Source organism: Hemibagrus wyckioides, linkage group LG13 (genome assembly GCF_019097595.1).
Source record: "Hemibagrus wyckioides isolate EC202008001 linkage group LG13, SWU_Hwy_1.0, whole genome shotgun sequence".
NCBI classification, from domain to species: Eukaryota; Metazoa; Chordata; class Actinopteri; order Siluriformes; family Bagridae; genus Hemibagrus; species Hemibagrus wyckioides.
This window is the reverse complement of record NC_080722.1, coordinates 12,682,588-12,701,766: the sequence shown is the minus strand read 5'-3', so window position 1 is coordinate 12,701,766 and position 19,179 is coordinate 12,682,588. Positions and strand designations below refer to the sequence as shown.

The 19,179-nt window shown below is 40.5% G+C and overlaps 1 protein-coding gene across 4 annotated transcripts; it reads right to left on the bottom strand.

Moving 5' to 3' along the window:
* Positions 1-2,996: 2,996 nt before the first annotated feature.
* Positions 2,997-19,114, bottom strand: sec24c (SEC24 homolog C, COPII coat complex component). Of its 4 annotated transcripts, XM_058406312.1 has the most exons (25): positions 18,892-19,114; positions 16,975-17,170; positions 16,631-16,717; positions 15,814-15,931; positions 14,684-14,853; positions 13,864-14,562; positions 12,725-12,867; positions 12,089-12,157; positions 10,935-11,046; positions 10,687-10,814; positions 9,330-9,468; positions 9,014-9,129; positions 8,772-8,896; positions 8,436-8,627; positions 8,225-8,318; positions 7,991-8,107; positions 7,695-7,865; positions 7,466-7,562; positions 6,469-6,614; positions 6,248-6,386; positions 6,011-6,129; positions 5,728-5,907; positions 5,035-5,226; positions 4,861-4,950; positions 2,997-4,702 (listed from the first exon to the last, which is right to left on the bottom strand). In XM_058406312.1, exons 2-25 carry the CDS (start codon positions 17,144-17,146, stop codon positions 4,562-4,564), a joined length of 3,756 nt encoding a protein of 1,251 aa, XP_058262295.1. In that variant the 5' UTR covers positions 17,147-17,170; positions 18,892-19,114; the 3' UTR covers positions 2,997-4,561. The 4 variants fall into 4 exon arrangements, with proteins under 4 accessions (XP_058262295.1, XP_058262296.1, XP_058262297.1 ...); XM_058406313.1 differs by lacking the exon at positions 12,089-12,157 and having other exon boundaries at positions 18,892-19,113; XM_058406314.1 differs by lacking the exon at positions 16,631-16,717 and having other exon boundaries at positions 18,892-19,113.
* Positions 19,115-19,179: the final 65 nt, after the last annotated feature.

Genomic DNA, 19,179 nt, shown 5'->3' with positions numbered 1-19,179 from the left:
CAAACAAACCCCACACATCATTATCTTAAAATCTTAAAAAAATCCTCCTCCTGTCAGTTTAACAAGAACACAAAAAAGAATCTGTGAAAATCTGATGAATTCCTTCCTCCTACTTGAATTCTTCCATATAAGGACTCATCCACATTCTCATCTATTGTCCTAAAGACACACCCATTGAGCCGTTCTCATTTCCATGTGGGGTTATAATGACGCACCTAAATTCCAGTTTCTCAGCCCCTCGGTAGACCCGAACCATCCCTGAACAGATGATATTTAGGTGGTGGACCATACCATTCTCAGTACACCAGTGTCAGAGGCACAGTAATGATTATTGTGCTGGGATTTAGTGTATGAGACAAAGAAGCATTGTTTTCAAGCACTGCATCTTCTTAGTGGCATTTTATTTGAAACATCTACCTTGTTGATGCACAGCTAGTGCACAAAACCTCAGAATACCTGCTGTGAAATAAATGATAAGCGTGTGGAGGGAAGGCCAATGATGAGCTTGAAAACAAATTAGACAGGAGGCATAAGAGAACATGGGTTTAACCCACGGCTTGGAAAAGTGCTGAAAAGGCAAATGTATTCCTAAAGGCTTGGATTTAAAGACATGTGTGAGGTTGCCAGGTTGCTGCTAATATGATATTTGATCTCGAGATCTTATTAAAGGGGACAAAAATTAGATTAGCCAGCTTTGTAAAGGTGGAGGAAGAGATCTATCCTACTGACAAAACCATTCTTTACACTTTTGAATCATCTATTATCCCGAGTTTCAGACGTCGACATCAGTACCAAGACGTAGGACTAAATGATTCCTTTGTGGATGTGAGTACTGGGTTTGTGAATTCTATTGTCTCTGACAGATAATATGTTCGTATAAAGTTGGTGTATTTATTTAACTTGCAGCTTTCTACTTGTACTGGATGTACTAGATATAAAGGTTGTGCTGATATATACATAGCACTTCACTTTGCTGCCCCTAGAGCAACCCTAAAGTGCAAGGTGAATTGTAATTGCAATGAACACAAAGACAGGAGCTCTGTTTCTCATCAAACTGATCCCATCTGATAAAACTATGCTTCACGAATCGCCTTGTAAGTAAATAGGGCTAAGAAGACTAATTCAAAGAAAGAGTCCTTTCACAGCAATATTCCTAAGCATTGTTCAGTATTCAAAGATATTTTCCAATCATAATTTGTGCACAAAAAAATATGTAAACATTCAACCCCTTTAAAACTAAACATAAAGATAAATTAAAGATCTAATAGCAGGTGTCAAACTCGAGGCAGTTCAACACAGACGTGTGTGTGTGTGAAATATATTAAAAATGAGAAAACAAATAGAATTTGACTAGCTGAGCAGGCGCTCATTTAATCAACATTCCCTCTGAGCAGATTGCAAAGAAAGAGCAAAAAGCAGAGGATGATAGCATTCATAGCAGAAACATTAGAGTGAAGGAGAGAAAAGCTTTTTAATGTTAGCATCATTGTTACTGTTGATCTAACTGCTTATAACCTGATTTTAGTCTAGAAGCTGCATTGTAATAAAGCCCAGCCAGCAATTTAGTTAAGTTGTCTTTATTTGTCACATATACATTACTGCACAGTAAAATTCTTTCTTTGCATATCCTATCCTTGGGGGTCAGTGTCAGAGCACAGGGTCAGCGCTCCTGGAGCAGGGTGAGTTGAGGGCCTTGCTCGAGGACCCGAAAGTTGCAGCATGGCAGTGCTGGGGCTTGAACCCCCAATCTGCTGGTCAATGACCCAGAGCCTTAACCACTTGAGCTACCACTGCCCCATGAATAAGACTGGGGTATACAATACGTGTCAATAAGAAACAACTCTTGATCTGGGGATTAGGAAAGGCAGATGATAAATTACTGGACATAGATCTTTTTTAAAAAACCTTTTATGTATGTATTTATTTAAACTGGCTATTGTTTTAACTGGTAAGAGCATGCCTGGTAGTGAGACACTGGGTAGTAATGTACAAAGTTTCGGGTGAGAATTGTGGATCTTATCATATGTGTGTATGAAAACACAGCAGAAATATGGGGATATGCATATTGTAAAAGACTCATAGTGCTGTAAGAAACTAGAATAGCCTCTAATTTGTCACCCCACGATTTTTCAGTTCTCTAAAATAACTACAGTCAACTGTTACATCACAGTTTGTATTGTCCATGTTGCACACCTGTCACAATACCATTTATAGAGCATGAACAACTTTTAAGAAATAAATCAAAATTGATAAATTTGTTTTTTTACTGGTTCACATTTTTGTGTTTTCCATGCTCAAACATCCCAATCTACTACAACCTCAGGAAGTGCTGTTAATTAGCTGAAGCGTGTGCAGAGAGGAGAAGGAAACACGAATGTTCAGGACAGAGCATCCCTGGGTGGGAACCTGTAAAATAAAGAAGACAGCACAGAAACAATGGGGATATTACCTACACCAGGCTATTTCCAGCTGTCCCGATGTGCTGATTATATCTAATCAACTGGGAAGAGTCAACCAACACATTGATTTAGAGATTTATTTTGCAGTTAAGTGGCAAAGATAAGACATGAGTTGTGAACTTAAACACAAACACGTATTGTGAGGTTAAGATAGGCATGGAAAGAAAGTCAGATACAAAAGAAATGAAAATGACAAAAAAAAAAAAAAAAATCTAAAAAGGGCAGTGATTAAAGGTAGATCCCTCCTTTCTCTTAGGAATTTCATGAGGACCGATCATTATATAAACACTTGAGATTACAGCAGGATGAACATTCACTCCAGCTCTCGCTTCATCAGTGCTTTTTTCAGTGGAACTCTAGGAGCAGTACTTGGGCAGACAATTATAAGAAAACATATAACCATAAGAAATGAAAGAAAGACAGAAAAGAGAGAAGTCTGTGATGATGCAATCGTTCCCTTCGAGACCTGCCGATAAAACTGGCAGTTTTCTCATTGCTGATTTCTCATTACATCCAACAAAGCACACTAACTGGGCATCATGTTTAAAATGTGATTTTTAATTCTGTACATGTAAATACATGTGATGACAAGGTATTCAGTGTTGATTGCTTTTCAAGTCACAATCCTGCACATGCTTGAAAACGGTTAGAAATCGGCAGTTCTAAATCTCTCCCGCTACTCTTACCGTATGCCTTTGCTGTACATAGGTTATTTCACTAGAAAGACAAGACCAAGGCAGACGAGAAGTCAGTGCTGATGTCTGCGCCTGACTCTGGCTGCTTCACCCAGGATTATATCCCTCAAAAACATTTAGAAATGAATATTGGATTGTAAAATGATACACAAATGATTTATGATACAGGTTAGCACTTGGAGCATACACTGAAAGAAAAAAAAAAGGGGGGGGGGTAAAAATAAAAGAAACAAATCTGGAGACATCAGAAAAAGTATGTGTAGCTGTTCCTGTAATATAAGCCCAGGTACTGAAGCTTTCTTTGAAGATGGCTGCCATCTGGACGACAGTCTCCATCCTCATTAAGAAAAGCTCGACTGCATAAACTCCCGTCCAGCTGGCTAATCTGAACTAAATCATCCGGCCCAGTCAGACAGCTTTCTGATAGACCCCATATCCTCTCCACAATAGGAGAATTCTTCGTCTGTTCTCAATGCTCACACAGTATCACAGCTTCAGGCATGCGCAGTTCACTCAGCACTCATTCGATTCCCTCTTCATTTAGACGTTAGGCTTGCTGGTTATGTTTCTCCGTCCATAGCTAACATGATGCATAGAATTTTATAGTGAGAGTTATAATCAGAAGAGTTAGATGTATGGACAGTGAACAGCACACTTAAATATTCTGCTTCCAATTAATCCATCCAGGCAAGAGGTTTCTGCACACTTTCAAACCAATACCGATTACAATAAAAGGATAACAAAACACAAAGACCAGCAGAGAAATGGGTGAGAAATAGACATAGGTCAGTAAGGCCATGGCTGTAAATCAAACACGAGGACTAATTGAACAGAAAACATCCACGACAGCAAAAAAAAAAAAATGAAATGATGGAAACAATAAGTTATTTGGAAATTTTCATTTCTATTCGTCGGGATCTTTTTGAGAAAACCGGGTTCAATCATTAACGTGTTTACTACTACCTACGGTGCCAGTGTTCCCACACTCACAGTCCACACACATGCACACAGTTTTAAAGCCTATTATCCTGCATTTTGATTAACACATTGTTAATTCTGCACTTAAGTGTTTGTTCGGGAATAAAGTGATCCTTACAGCAGCTGCGTTGGATAATCTGTTACTATATCGGGAAGTGGTGGGAAATATCAGCAGCATCCCTCATACATATGCCAATTCATGTACACAAACATTCTCTCTCTCTCTCACACACACACACACACACACACACACACACAGCTCGCACCCCCACCCCACCCGACCGAATCACGGACAGACACCAGAATGTGACAGAGCATAGAGAGAAACATGAATTTCCTTCTGCGCTTCATAGAACGGTACATTAGAGGAGGGGAAATGACAGGAGGACAGAACTGGTTTGTAAAATATAAAGGGCAAAAGGAGCTGTCCTAGCTCAGAAGGGTGCGAATCTCCTTGTGCATGTGACACAAGAAGTCCACATAAGAAGCTCCACCACTGTTGTTTTTGTCCTCCACAAGGAAATGCTTAAAGATGAGCTCAAGTTTGTCTTCCTGCTTCACTACCAGCAGCTGAAAAAGAAAAAAAGAAAAATGATTACAAATTCCAGGCACAGAGAAGTACTGTACCATTGCAGAAAATATGCAAAGAATTTGAGAAATCATTATGAGACAGGGATGTAGGTGATAGAGTAATATGGAAACAACTGCTTGGTTGCTGGCAGATTTACCTTCATGTAGCGAGAGCGCTCGGCACGGAAAGACTCGATAACCTCCCTCAGCCTCTTGGAGAATGGATTATCCAACGCTGGCAAAGACGTCTACAGCAAAATACAAGTCAGCTGTGAGATACATTCACAATACATACACAAAGCCTTTGATATGAGGATTTTTGCAAGCTGTACCATGTTAGGATCGATCAGGCTAAAGGCAGAGGTGTCAAAGATGTTTTGGAGGAGCTCCTGCTGGGTGTTCACCCCCACCCAAAGGAAAAGGTTTAGGCCATTCTCCAGGAGGTAAATGCCCCCCTTAGACAGCCTCTCTTCAGAGTCCCTGACTGCCACAGGCAGAGCATCACTCTCCACATCCAACTTGTGCTACAGACAAAAGACAAAAAGCATTCAGCAACAACAACATATATGGCTCCATAATAATAAACACGTATAGATTTATATAGTTGTATAAAAACAAAATATGGTAACACGTACATAGATTCATTACTAGCCAGAAATATATAACCATTACCATAAATCATTCACAACTCAGCTACTGAAACCTTATAGGTTTATAGGGCTTTTTATAATGAGATTAGAAACATACTAGTTTAACCTGACCTATTTGTAGATACGAAGACATTCAACATATTTAAATACAGATCAATACTTTTTAGTAATTTTCATGAATTTATAGATAATTATAAATTGCAGGTTTTTATTTTACCTCCTATCAAATATTTTAACACTATGACTTAAGTGCTTAGATTTTGGACTCAAAATTAAAATAGGCTATAATAATAACGTATGGAATAACCATTATTTTGTGTGTATTTTGTCACCAGCACTAGTGAGTGAGTGTGTGTGTCTGTATGTGTGTCTCACCACTGGAAGCAGCCGTGGGTAAAAGAAAACATGGCTCTCTGCCACATCCATGGCGCTGACCAGCTGTTTCAGATAGGAGCGATCATCTAAGGAGATGTCTGCTCCAGGGTGCAGAACATCACTCTTCAGTACACAGTTGAGATACACAGGAAGCAGCTTCATGCACTCTGGGAGGATCAGCTACACACAAAGCCACCGGATAATTAGAAATGTTGGTGCAAACTGCTATACTATAATCAGTAACACTGCTATTAGCAGTAATTGGGAGGGCAGCTGTATTCACCTGCCCAGCTGAAGACGGGCTAGCACAATTCTTGCGATAGCAGGCCAGGATCTGGGCACACTGGTTCACCAGACTGTCTCGCACGTTCTTGGTAGGGTTGTTCAGTACACTGCGGTAAGCTAGAAACAAAACAGAAACAGATTTTGTTACACAATGTACAACTACTTCTTCATGGCAAAATTTACCTACATGCACACAAAAAAACCCCACACCTGCCATGAATTTCGTCTTACTCACCATACTTAGCAAAGAAGTTGATGATGGTGTCTGTTTCACAATTCCTGTACAAGTCAGCCAGCTGTGCACAGCAGTTCACTGCCATGTTGTGGATACGCAGTCGCCGCTGACCACCACAGCTGGTGTATAGCACAGCACACTGTACACACACACACAGAGTATGATTACTAAAGGCAAAAGATTTTAACATTATTTGTCAAGATTCCTTGTCTCACACATACCTGGACGAGTGCTCCAGTCTCCTCACTGAGCTTGTCATCATGTTTGAACTCCACTGTGACGGTTTTGTCACAGTCCAGACATGCCAGCTCTACGTCTGTGGTGTTGCTCATGTAGAATGAACCGAAAAAGTCTGTGGCCCGGATACCTGGTAGTGCATGACACAAAACACAGGCTCAAAGGATGCATCAAAACCAAAAAGGTGTGACGATTTCATTTTCTGTGATGAAAACCTAACCATGCAGATGTAGGGGCACAAATACACCAAGACTTAACTAAGGCCCTGTTCTCTCCTGGCATTAACATGCATCGGGGGATCAGATCACGAGCAGACACCTGAGATGATGTTCACACCTGATATTATAAATGTGTCTCCACTGGTCGGATTTCATACATCATTTCCACATCCACAGCATGCAATGTCCAGAGAATAATAGCTCCCGTACCTAAATGGCCCATTTTAAATGTAGTAATAGCGTGGTCTACTAACGAAACCTGTACATAAACGTAGTAATAGCGTGGTCTACTAACGAAACCTGTACATAAATGTAGTAATAGCGTGGTCTACTAACGAAACCTGTACATAAATGTAGTAATAGCGTGGTCTACTAATGAAACCTGTACATAAATGTAGTAATAGCATGGTCTACTAATGAAACCTATACATAAATGAGAGGCAAGAAGACAAAAGCGGCTGCTTTGGTCTCTGCCGTTATACCATTTGCAATGGCACAAGTCATATATACAATTGGTTGTTGGTTGCTCTTACTATTAGGGCTTCATTTCATCAGCAATGAAAATTGTTATTAAGTCGTACTAACATTCAGCATGCTTTACAATAACATTTTATCACCAGTAAGAAAGCTTTAAGAATAACACAATTAAAATGACAAGTTCATTTAAACATTGTTTTGAAGCCTCTTAGGTCTATAGTCATTTTGCTCCAAGTTCTTGCTCTAAGATATGAATATATGTATACAAACTGTCTGATCTACTCACCAGTGCTTGTGCGAACCCTCATCACTGCATCAAAGCCCACCTGCTTCTGCACATCTTTCCTCAGATCGTTCAGAAACCTCTCCTGGTCAGACTGGGCCTGACACACACACACACACACACACACACACAACAATGTTACACTTTACAAAGCAGGTCAGAATAAACATCTAAAGTTTCCAATACGTTTTGTGGATCGAGAGAAACAAATATACATAATTGTTCCACCGACCTGGAAATAGGTGTATTTATAGACGGAACCTCCTGTTGAAGTAGGTACAACCCCTAATGTTGCCACGTCTACATATTGATTAGGGAACAAAAAGAGATCCACACAACAGCCTTGTGCCACACACTCCTTTGCCAGGTTAGCATAGAAGCTCACTTGGGGCTGGAATAAAGTCTGAGGAAAAGAAAAAAAAAAAGAGAAGAGGCAGTGGAAAGCAATTATTAATTATCAATTAATTATGAGCTCATAATTTGAATTAGGAAACAGCTATAATAATGAGAGGGCAAATAAGACAGTACTTTTTCTTTGTCTGTGCCAACCAGTTTCTTGTCTTCCCTGTTCTTCAGCTTGCCCGGAGCTTCGGCGATGGGCAGAGAGGTGTGGAAGAGAAACAGCTTTCCAGCGCAGTCTGCAGCCTGAGAAACACAGACCAGCCTTCAGCCTTTTACATACATTTTACATACAGGTGATTTTGCTACCATGTGACCAACAATTTCATAGCAAAATCTTTAATTGGTCCATAGTACAAATACCTTAAGCGCTTCCAGTCCAGCTTGGATAACAGGACCAAATACAGTCTCTGTCTCTCGTGTGTCAGCAAACATCTCGGGGATCTGATCTAACAAACTGCAGAGAGAGAGAGAGAGAGAGAGAGAGAGAGAGAGAGAGAGCACCATAGCTATTAGATCATCAGCCAAAAAAATAGCCATCTATATTTCTTTCTAACAAAGAGTCCACACTAACCTCTCAATGACAACCCTGGACTCAGAGACATTGACAAGAAATCCATCCAACAAGGGCACAAACATGTCTGCCACATCTGAGACCACCATCATCTGTGGTTGGGCCAGAGAAGCCTTCACATTGTAGAAGTGCAGCACTTTGTTGTAGGTCACAAAACCTACTCTTATACTGGACTCCACATCAGGGTTCTCCCTAAATATAGAGACACAATATTAGAGACAGAGAAGCATCTGAGTGACGGTGCTTTGCTCAGTGGGAAAAAAATATAACTAAAATAATAATGCACTAAAACTAAAATGATTGTTTTAATCTTAGTCCAGCAGCTCAAAATCTGACCTGGGCAAAAAGTCCAACAGGGTCTTAAGCTCCTGGCATACCATCTTCACCATGCCACTTTTCACAGCATTGTAGGACACGTCAATTAAGAAGATGAAGGCTGGAGGCTGAGGAATCTTGTTGTTCTATAAGCAATAAGGATAAAAAAAAAATAATTAAAAAAGACAAGCACATTATGTAAATTTCCCTACAGTAGTATTTGCATTGGCTAATAAGTAATAAATTGAGACCTGAGTGCTTACCTTACAATAATCCACGGTGGCTACAAACTCGTAGCTGCCAAGTGACAGCTCGGGTCGGTCGTAGCAGTCTACACGCTTCCCTGTGTGGTCCAGATGCTGGAAATAATGTGGAGGCACTAAAAGAAGAAAGAGTTGAAACATGATAATATAGCCTAAAAGGAAGCCTAAATAACATGCAGATAATGTCTAATGCTCATTTACTTCCAACAGACAATCCATATACTCACATGACACAAAGATCACACTTCTGAAATGAATGTCCTGTTACCTAAAAAAACTGATAAACCAACGAACTTATATAAAATACATGACTCGCCTTCCGTGACGCAGCTGCAGAAGCTACACTGGAAGCGTCTTCCACCCTCGATGAACTGCATGTAGGGACACATGTAAGCCTTACAGCGATTACAGCGGATAGGTCCGCTTTCCCCGTGATCCACTACATAAGGAGGGTTCTGAAAGGAACAAATGTGAGACTGTTGGTTAATTCTCAGCACAAATTCAAACAGTCAAAGGGTTAAGACCTTGTGCTTCATTTATCAAGCTGGATACAAACAGATTTATGCGTAATTTATTCATTACAGCGTTTACACAAGAAATTTGGTATTGGGTATGTGGAAAACATTTGTATTCTACTCGTGCTCCTGAACCTGTGTCAATTTGCATATAAGACGACTAAAATAAACCTTGACTTAATCGACTTCAAACTGTATTAATGGTAATGGATTGCGGCATTTTTATATCTGGAATATATTGTCGAGTATAAATTGTGTTTTATTATTTTCAGCATTTAGCAGACATCCTTATCGAGAGTGATTTGCTTTGATTTGAGTCTCTATCAAAAGCCCATACTTATGCTAGCTCACTAGGATGCAGGCTAAGAGCACATTTTGTGTAAACCAGCTGTTTTATATTATTGGCATTAACTAAAATATATATAAAAAAAAATGTATAAAAGGAGTCAACACACACATACACAAATACATAAAACACATACATACTCAGGCCAGTATGCCTGCAAGCAGCTGTAAACATTGGCCTTAGTGTATGGAAGATTTTATGCCAAAAAGAATAAACATTTTATTGGGATAGAACTGAGGCAACAAATAAATTCCACGTCTGTTTGTAAGGCTTTACCTTGGCCGAATTTTTTTCAGCTCAAAGCTGACTTTTATGGAATTTGTGACCATCACTACGTGTCATTTACTGGTCATTTATGAGCATTCATCAATAAACAACAAGAACAAAGGAAACCTGCATTTCTGGAAGTTATTTTCATTCACACACAACTTTACTAGGTTGATAAATGAGGCCCCGTATCTGTGATCGAAGACATATTACTGTTACAGTTTTGGCTCTATTGCTACCTGTAAAAACTCAATAAAAATTAGTTGGTCTGCATTAGGAAGTACACTGTGTCATACACTATGCTTTACATCACAAATAGCAAAGCTGTTTGAATTAATTAGCTTATAAGTTTTTTAATCAATACATTTTTTTAATACATGCTGGGTTATCATCAAGACAGAAGCCTACTTTCAATAAACAAGTTTAGAATTTAGTGGGTAGGAACTGAAGAAATCAGGGCTTGAAATGCAGGCAAGACCGTCTCCCATTTCTTGAGCCTATTAGCCACACTGAGATATAGACTGTATAATGAAACAGTGCCTCACCTCATCTGGAGGCAGATTAGCCAGAGGTTTGATGACTGCAGCCAGTGGCACCTGGGACTGTTTGGCCATGTCCGAGGTACACGGCATGTTATAGGTTGTGCAACGGATGAAACGTGGACTTGCATTCCCTATAAAAAGTACAACGCAAACAATTCTCATCCCTTAAATCCAACAAGTCACTCCACTTTCATGTACAATCAGCACAGAAGACTGTGTTGCAACCTAAGGAGTTTATCATCACCTCTTACCTTGATCTTTAACATGGAAGTTGGTAGTGACAAGGGGTGGGGCTTGACCTCTGACCCCAGTGACAAAAGGCTCGCTGCCTTTGTTTACCTTGTCATCCTCAATCACCTGAATCTGAGAGAGCAAAGGCATACAACTGACTTGTGCACACACACCTTTCAAAAAAAAGAAAAGAAAAAGAAACCCACACAGCCAACGGAACATGCATATGCACAGCTACATAAACCTTTCAATCAACTAGTACGTCAGACATGCAAGGGCTAAATTAGCATGCAAAGACAGAGGGAGGGGAAGATCAGGTGAGCACCAATGACCTACAACAAGTGTAAAAGCCAGTATTCTTAAATCCAACTCATTTCCCATAGATCAATTGCTTAGCTCTGACTATCCAGGAAGAGGCTTATCAAAAAACGAGGTGTTACAGTTTTCACATTTTCAAGCCATCATAATCTAGTTAAACAAAAAAGTCAGTATTCTTCACATTATCATTAGAAGCTTGAGGAGAAAGGAATTAAATTGTGCCAAAATATATAAATAATTAATTAATTAGCTAAATCTAGAGTGCTGCTCAGCCAAAGATAAAGGTTTTTTTTTTTCCTAATTGGGTTTTGTTCATCAACATCTTTTTTTTGTGTGTTAGACAGATGTCATGTATGATAAAAATTATGACAATGCTAGGGGAGACAGCTGAGGTAGCACTATAACATTACACTGCCAAAGGGCTTTCAGTGCAGTCCAAACACTGTGCCATAAGAAACAGTGATCACTGCCGTGTGATTTAAGTGCAGTCAATTACATTTACGGCATCGAGCAGACGCCCGTATCCACGTCCAAATGTACAGGAAAGGGTTTGAGAAATTTTTGGTGCGATACTGTAACACCCCTACAACAAAACTGCACATCATGGGGAAAAACTAAGCCCATTAACAAAAGATGCTTGATGTTTATCGCCTTTAAACTGAACTATTAATCTAACAGGACGTTGAAACTGATCCATTATACATTTAAACTTAACGGCTGTAGAATAAACACAGTTGAATAGATCTACAGTCATTGGTGTTATTAAGAGATTGGCTGAGAAGGGGAACAAAGACTACAGAGAAAGATTAGGGTTAGTGCAACAACACAGACGTGCAGAGAGACACAGGGCACTTACTGGGCTGGGAATAGCGTCTGGGTCTATTCTATGTCTTGTTTTCTGCACAGGCGGTATGTCAGAGGCTTGCTTTACATTTTAACAATTTAGTCCAGCAAGATTAAAAGAGAGGAGAGGGGGGAAAAAAAGCCAAAACAAAAACAGAAAGAGAGCAGAGAGAAGATAAACAGATGTGTAACCACAGTTACCTCTGCTTTTAAGACTAGAATAACAATGATTAATTACATTGTTTAGAAAGCGATACCAGTGAACGAGGATGCAAATATTGCCAGTGACACATGCGATATTCAAGCAGAACTTTTTTTTTTAAAAAGCCTTAAATATCCACCGGATTTGCATATCTGTTATTCCGCCATGGTGCATGCACATCAGACACAGGAGACTCCAGAGCATGGCCTAGCTTACACAAACCACTGCACATAACTGAAACTATTACTCTCAGTTAAACAATAAAATACCAAAGCCTACACAGCTCTGTGGATATACGTTTTTGGATAAAAAGAGTACAGATAATTGAGTACACGGTGGGGTAAAAAGACAATGGACATACAACATGTGCTTAACAGTGACAAAATGTGAGATGTGTCACAGACCGTGTACATGTGTGTGTGTGCTGTTGGGTTAATGTTTATGTACCGGGCTGGGGATGGAGTCTGGATCAAGTCTCTTCACTGCTGGAGGAGGAGGAGCTTGTGCAGGCGGCGGAGCTCCGAAGCCTTGCTGCCCAGAATATGGTCCACTATAGCCAGGCTGAGGAGCTCTGACTTGCCCAAAAGCACCTGAATGAACCCACACACACACACAGCTCTTCAGGATACTGTACAATAAACACACATACACATTCACACACTGAAGCAACATTATCTTTTTCAAATGATCCATTCTCCTGCCTATATAGGATCTCCTGCAAAATGTCAGGCCACTGGAAAATTCCATGCACTATAAAACAAGAAGCTAATGTTTCCAGGTGTCAAAGTAGGACACAAGCTTGCAACCTTGACAACCCAGAGCGAGCCTGCTCTAAAGCAGGAGAATACGTTCTGGTATAAAGCACAAAACACACAAGTCTTGGTCAAATAAATATCATATCATCAGAGTGTAATTCTAATCTAGTTATTGTGTGTGCGCAATTCATTACAAATAATAGAGATTACAGTTTATACATCAATGTTGTGTAACACAAAGCATTATGATATTGGGCCTCTGACCTTAATACCACAAAGTAATTTTACCATTTTTATTACAATTCTAGTATTGTATACAAGGATGAATCACCAGAACGTCACAGAATTTTTTAATAAAGCTTTTATACCACAATGACTAACAAATCTGGTGCCTGTGCTTTGATACATTTATCCTTGGATAGGACCCTGTGTTCTGGGATTTAACCGCTTGTGCATTTAGGACTACAGAAGCTGCTAGATAGCATCTGACGATATGCTACAACATATATGGGAGGGGGTAATTCAATTTCTGTTCAAAATTAAACCAGATTGCATGACAAATTAAAAATAATAACTTTTAATTTAGGATTTTTGCTAACGGCATAATTCCAAGTCCATATGTTTAGCACAACTGCCTTTTACTACCACATAACCAACGACTTTATTTTGCTACAGGCAAGTACAAATAAATGTTATACTACTCAAATATACATTAGTCATCTTTGACGACTGTGTAAGGAATCTTATCTTAGAAGGAGCAATATTTGCCTTTTTTATACTCATAGTCTTAAAAATGTAAATCAATTCATTGTTAAATAATCAGGCACTCACCATTCTGCTGAGGTGGATATCCCTGCATCCCTGGCTGGAGTGGTGCCATTCCAGGAGCAGCGGGTCCATGCAACATCCCAGGCTGTGAAGGAGTCACATGGTTTGCTTGGGACATGGGAGGCCCCTGAGAGGCCATAGGAGGGCCCTGCATGCCTGAGTGTGGAGGCCTGGGAGGTGCACCTGCTTGGGCTGGAAATCCAGCAGGACCAGTGGGTGGAGGAGGACCTGAGTGGAATGGAGAGGGCTGTGAGGCAGGGGGCATGGCTGCTGGATACTGAGATGGGGCGGAGCTGGGTGGAGGCCCTCCAGAGAAAGCTGAAGGCTGGGAAGTGGGAAGGGGTGCTCTAGGGTGAGTGGCCTGCACTGTTGTTGGTGGTGGTGGTGGTGGGCCTCCATAAGATGCAGCAGGACCTGTAGGTGGAGCTGATGAGAATTGAGGCTGTGAAAGAGGAGAGGCCTGACTAAAAGTCTGCTGTGAAGCCATGGGTGGAGGAGGGAGCTGGGTCGGACCAGGGGCAGAGGAGTGAGGCGGGGCTGTACCTGGGAATGGTTGCTGAGGAGGAGGAGGAGCCCCGTAATAGGACTGAGCTGATGTATGGGGTGCACCTGAGGTGGGAGGGGGCCAAGTGGGGGCAGGAGACGTGGGGGCAAAAGAGGATTGAGGGGCTGACACAGGAGCCTGGGAGATGGCAGGTTGAGCTGGCGGAAAAAAGAATGACCACATGTATTTAAGCACTGTTCTACTGAAACGATAGCTGTGCTCTATTTCTGAATTATATTTAACGTTGCATCAATGTCCATGATAACTCAGAGTATTTACCGTAGCCTGAGCCAGCTGAGGAGGGTACAGTGGACCCAACCTGCATGCCTGCCATCTGATTGGTCACCTGCTGCATACTGGTAGGTGGTGCTCCAAACTGCTGGTTGTATGCAGGCTGAGGACCTGACAAGTTCATTGCTCCTTGAGTGTACGGCTGAGACACAGGTGGCCTATCAAGTAGACAGGGGAGGGAGGAAAAACTTAATAATAATAATAATAATAATAATAATAATAAATATTATTATTATTATAAGCTTAGTTATTTTTGTTTTAAACACTACAGTCTTTCCCCTACAACCTGAATTAACACCAATTCATTTCTAGGGTTTGTAGGGCGAGTAGGTTAGACAATGGTTTCCAGGACTGGAGTTAAAAGCCTCTTAATCAAATGCAACATGACCCCTAATATGCTATGTGGGTGTGTTTGTTAAAATGTTTTTTTTTTAAATAAACCTACAGGGATCAATTGACTTTTCATATACATGCTGAATATGGGAATTGTATCTCAGTCATACAAATTTTCCCCAATTTTGATCACCTGCCAATTCTCTATCAGTTTTTCTGTCATACAACAGCTACCAACTAAGGAGAAAGAAGGCTAACACATGTGATCTCCAAGACACAAATAAACTGCATCTTTGTAAGCTGCTGCATCACAGGGCATCACAAAACAAAGTAAAGTGCTATCGGTCTTCTTCTGTATACATAAGCTTGTATATTAATGCATAAGATGCCCATGATTGACTACTTTCTCTTTGATTGACAGGGGAGAAAGAGTACACCAGCCTTCCCATACTGTGAGCAAGGCCAATTTTTCCCCTTTGACTTCTGACTATTGATGGCTGTGGCACGACTCGAACTTGTGATCTCCTGACAATAAAGTGGACACTTTTTCGTTAGGCCAACTGGGCAGTTGTATTTTAGTGCACTAAATTGAATTAAACAAAACTATCAGCCAAGTCTGACTTTTAACAAAAATAATAAAGTTATTAAGTAAAAAATGCTTGCATTCATACACCCAGGCTTGAGGAAGAGTCACTACTGCTGACTTGATTTCATTTCTGCACTCAAGTTGTGTTATATGATGGTGCTTTAAGACATTTCTCCTTATGAATACACTAAATCTTAACCTTTGTGGAGGGGCACCCATAGATGGTGGGCCATTCTGTACGTCACTCTGCCCAAACTGTGAGTAGGGCTGAGCTGCAGACACCGGGGGTGCACCGGATGTGGGGGGTCCTCTCATACCTGCAGAACAAAAAGGTTTCTAATTTAGAAATTCACCCTTATATTTTCTGAAATTGTTATAGACTACATTTGAATTTTGTGCAATAAAAAAAAAAAGACTCAAATAATGGTATACATTAACAAAAATGCTATACTATAAAGGAAATCTTAACATTTGTCCAGTCTTCTACAAATTACATTATCTTTTGCTATGTTTCCAGTTTAATTCTGATAAACAAAAGCCTAGGAAAAACCAAATTTTCAAGAAGCTGTGCAAATTAAAAAGCAAAGAATCATTGATGATAAATACATTTACTAGATACTAGTTGAGGCCGGACTAAATCTCCAAAACATGTGATTTCTATACATGTATTAGCCAATTAGGATGAACAGAAATGAGAAGGAAATAAGTAAGTCGGTATTTAGAGGATCACTGAGTCAGCCCAGTCTACTTTTTTTTTTTCCGGAGATGGTTGCAGTAGAGGCAAAGAAAGGAAATGTCAAGAGGAAAGGGAAAAAGAAAAAGAATCTGAGAGATGAACTGGGTGACAGTGTCCATTTTTGATCTCAGTATAAGGTTCCTGAGCCACAATGGAATCCTGCCGGGTCTGTGAGCCTGGAGGCGAGAGACATGATCCAGCTGCCCTGCACTATGTGCTCAGTAGGAAACAGAGGGGACAGGGAAAAGGACAGCCTGCCAAGCATAATGAAAACAGTTACCCAAGTCAAGAGGAGAGGAAGAGGACAGGTCAGAGACTAAGTTTGCTGCAAGAGCCTTAGAGGGAAAGCTTGCATAAGGAGTATATCCTGAAATACAAGAGAGAAAGCCATGAAAACTGGGATAGGCAAAAAAAAAAACATCAATCAGGAGTCAGGGGGGCAGGATGATTCAAACTCATCCTCACTGGTACTTGACACCTTAGTCACTAATGTACCACAAACTACTAATTAAATTGTAGACACTCAATTGTAGACAAATTGTAGACAAACTGATAACACTGTATGAAGAGTTTCAGTATTGCTAGTTATTTGTATGTAATCAGTCTGTATATTTACACACTTACCTTGAGGTGGACCTGTTTGGAAATTAGAGGCAGGCCCGTTGTATGGAGCATACTGGGCCGGGTAACCCCCAGGCATCTGCTGACCCCCATAGCCAGACTGTGGGTAGCCTTGGAAGCTAGACTGCGGCTGTCCGTAAGGAGAGGCCATGTGAGGTTGCTGGTTGACATTCATTTTCAGTTCAGTTCATGCCTAAACCTGAAAACGAGAAAAGAACAGAGTGTGAGGATCAACTTATTGGACACAAAATACTAAAAGACTGAAAGAAAAAAAAAAAAGACTAACATTAAAAGTTTCTCAACCTGCAAAATCTTGGGTTTAAGATAAAGAGTGATTAAACAACAGGTGAAAGGACTTCTTATGCAAATTATACTCAAACATAGAATAAACACACACCAAAGTTGCATCCGAGAAAAACAGCAGGTTGTTTGTGCACAGCTAAAAAACTGCTTTGTTTGAGACAGCATTACACTATGTTTACACTATCTTTAGCTCCTTTCGACACAAGTGTATCTTCTTGTGTTTGTTTTGTATTGCACTGTATAAATCCCAGTCTGTTGTTAATAATATGCCTTGTCACTACCTATCTTGAACCCTTGTGGACTCTGTAATGGTCATAAAACTATTAACAACTCCAACGTCTAAACATATCGATACTGTGGTCTGATCCCAAGCTTCAAACACAACTCAAGCAAGTAAGAATCAAGTGGCTGATACATCACAGCTGATACACACCACGATGGGTAGTATAGCCTCGCCAACACAACATAGACTTCTGAATAATTCAATGTAATCCACACTGTAACATAGTACAGTGACCAGCGTGCCTAATGCTTCACTGACTGACATCACACGCAGGTTACGACACTTAAACTGCAGCATGGGATAACCGCCTGGCTTCACACTGACTTTTAAGCTCAGTTGATTGGCCATGGATGGCTGTTTTTGTTGTTGTTTGTTTGTTTATTTATTTATTTTATACTTAGGAGGAGATTTATTGCAGACGACAAATAAACGTTACTATGCTATTGGAAATGAATAAGAATAATAACCAATAATATCGATCAGATACACGGCAGGACATAATAGAATATCGCGATATAGATTATATCACATATCGCGTGTCCAGTCAGGACTTTTATAACACAGCCGGAACAATGTTACTCAGTCTGTCAAATAGCTGAACTGTTTTGTTATGTTTTAATTTCCCTCACGTTGAATATTAAATAGAATTTTTTATTTCAGAAACTTTAGTGTTAGCACAGTTCTGTGTGTAGGCTTTAATGTCCTGTTTTTTGTTCTGCCGGTGTGCAAACAATCCTAAATTTCGCGATACGGTGAAAATGTCTTTAGTATCGTGATATGTCCGCCACATCGTCCGCCTCTAAACACACAATACACACTGTAATATCGCACTGAATTACTAACAGGTTCGTGTGTTAGCTAGCGAACAGTCAGCTAGGCCACTGAAAGCCAGTTGCGTATACAAGCTTGGGAATAGCCGAGTTAGCGAAACAGCTAACAAGTTTGCGGAGTAAGCCAACGGGACAGCTTTCTAAACCAACACAGCTAACACACACGACTTGTGAACTGTAGATAAATCATAATCATGTAATGTCGCCATGTTACTCAAGCCGGTTAATGACAAGCAGGAACGCCGGGCCTTAACTTGCTAGCATAGTTTTTCAGGCACGACAAGAGAGACAGAGAGAGATCTCCCTCAAACTGAACGAATAAAACAACACTGGCTATCTCTTACATGCTAATGTTCATGACACCTAGGGGAAAAAAGCCTGAAGCCAGCCAATGACAAACCTATTCAAGTTCGTCTATAGTACTTAAAACCTGTTAGCAGCTACGCTAACGTTAGGAAGCCTGTTAGCCTCGGTGAAGCGTTAATATATACATTTACCACTTACCTCCGATCTAGACAGATACGTAAATAACCGAGCCGGCAGGGATCTGCTCCTTGAAGTCAATCACCGAGATCTACTTGCTTTGTTTTCGTAAGGAAAAGCTCTAAAGTCCCCTTTATGGGTCAGTACCGCCACTGGCTCTGGTTAATCCCTTTCTTCCACCTCGATTTCTCTCCAGCCGTCGCATTAGCACCGCGGTGACATTCGCGCCGGAAACACAGCAACTTTGTGCCACGTCCACTTCCGGTTCCGTAAAACGCGTTTCGTTTTACGTCACAGCCCTACTACACG

Bases quoted from the DNA above. Each gene is read 5' to 3' on its own strand.
- sec24c (XM_058406312.1), bottom strand. From the start codon at position 17,146: ATGAATGTCAACCAGCAACCTCACATGGCCTCTCCTTACGGACAGCCG. The intron at 16,718-16,974 runs GTAAGTGTGTAA...CTTGTATTTCAG, and splicing joins CCAAACAGGTCCACCTCAAG to GATATACTCCTTATGCAAGC. The intron at 4,703-4,860 runs GTAAATCTGCCA...TTTCTTTTTCAG, and splicing joins AGCGCTCTCGCTACATGAAG to CTGCTGGTAGTGAAGCAGGA.